The sequence below is a fragment of the Bison bison genome, unplaced genomic scaffold (assembly GCF_000754665.1).
Source record: "Bison bison bison isolate TAMUID 2011002044 unplaced genomic scaffold, Bison_UMD1.0 scf7180017864505, whole genome shotgun sequence".
Taxonomy (NCBI): domain Eukaryota; kingdom Metazoa; phylum Chordata; class Mammalia; order Artiodactyla; family Bovidae; genus Bison; species Bison bison.
The window spans coordinates 2,014,671-2,014,914 of NW_011495062.1; the positions used below are offsets into that span (position 1 = coordinate 2,014,671).

General features: G+C 73.4%; 1 protein-coding gene across 1 annotated transcript in view; it reads left to right on the plus strand.

Annotated features, from left to right (window-relative positions):
* SAP30L (SAP30-like) overlaps nt 1–244 on the plus strand; it is a 16,545-nt gene that overhangs the window by 3,222 nt on the left and 13,079 nt on the right. Inside the window, exon 4 of the mRNA XM_010829399.1 lies at nt 6–109. Within this exon, the coding sequence (XP_010827701.1) occupies nt 6–109 (104 nt within the window). The remainder of the gene's footprint in view (nt 1–5; nt 110–244) is intronic.

A 244-nucleotide genomic window follows, 5' to 3' on the forward strand; every position in this document is an offset into this window, starting at 1 on the left:
ATAAGGCTGGAGCCGGCGGGGGCCCTCAGAACCCTCTGGCAACCCGGGCCCGGAGTCCTCGGGGAGCTGCTGCTTCCTGGGACGCCCTCCTGGACGTCCCCGCCGAAGGGTAACGGTTCAGGGCCCCCGGCAGAAGGCGCCTCAGGGTGACTCCCGGCGGGGCCCTGCAAGCCGCGGGAGACGACCCCGGGGCCGCGAGCAGGGAAGAAGGGGCTTGGTGGAGACGCGGGCCGGGAACCGAAGG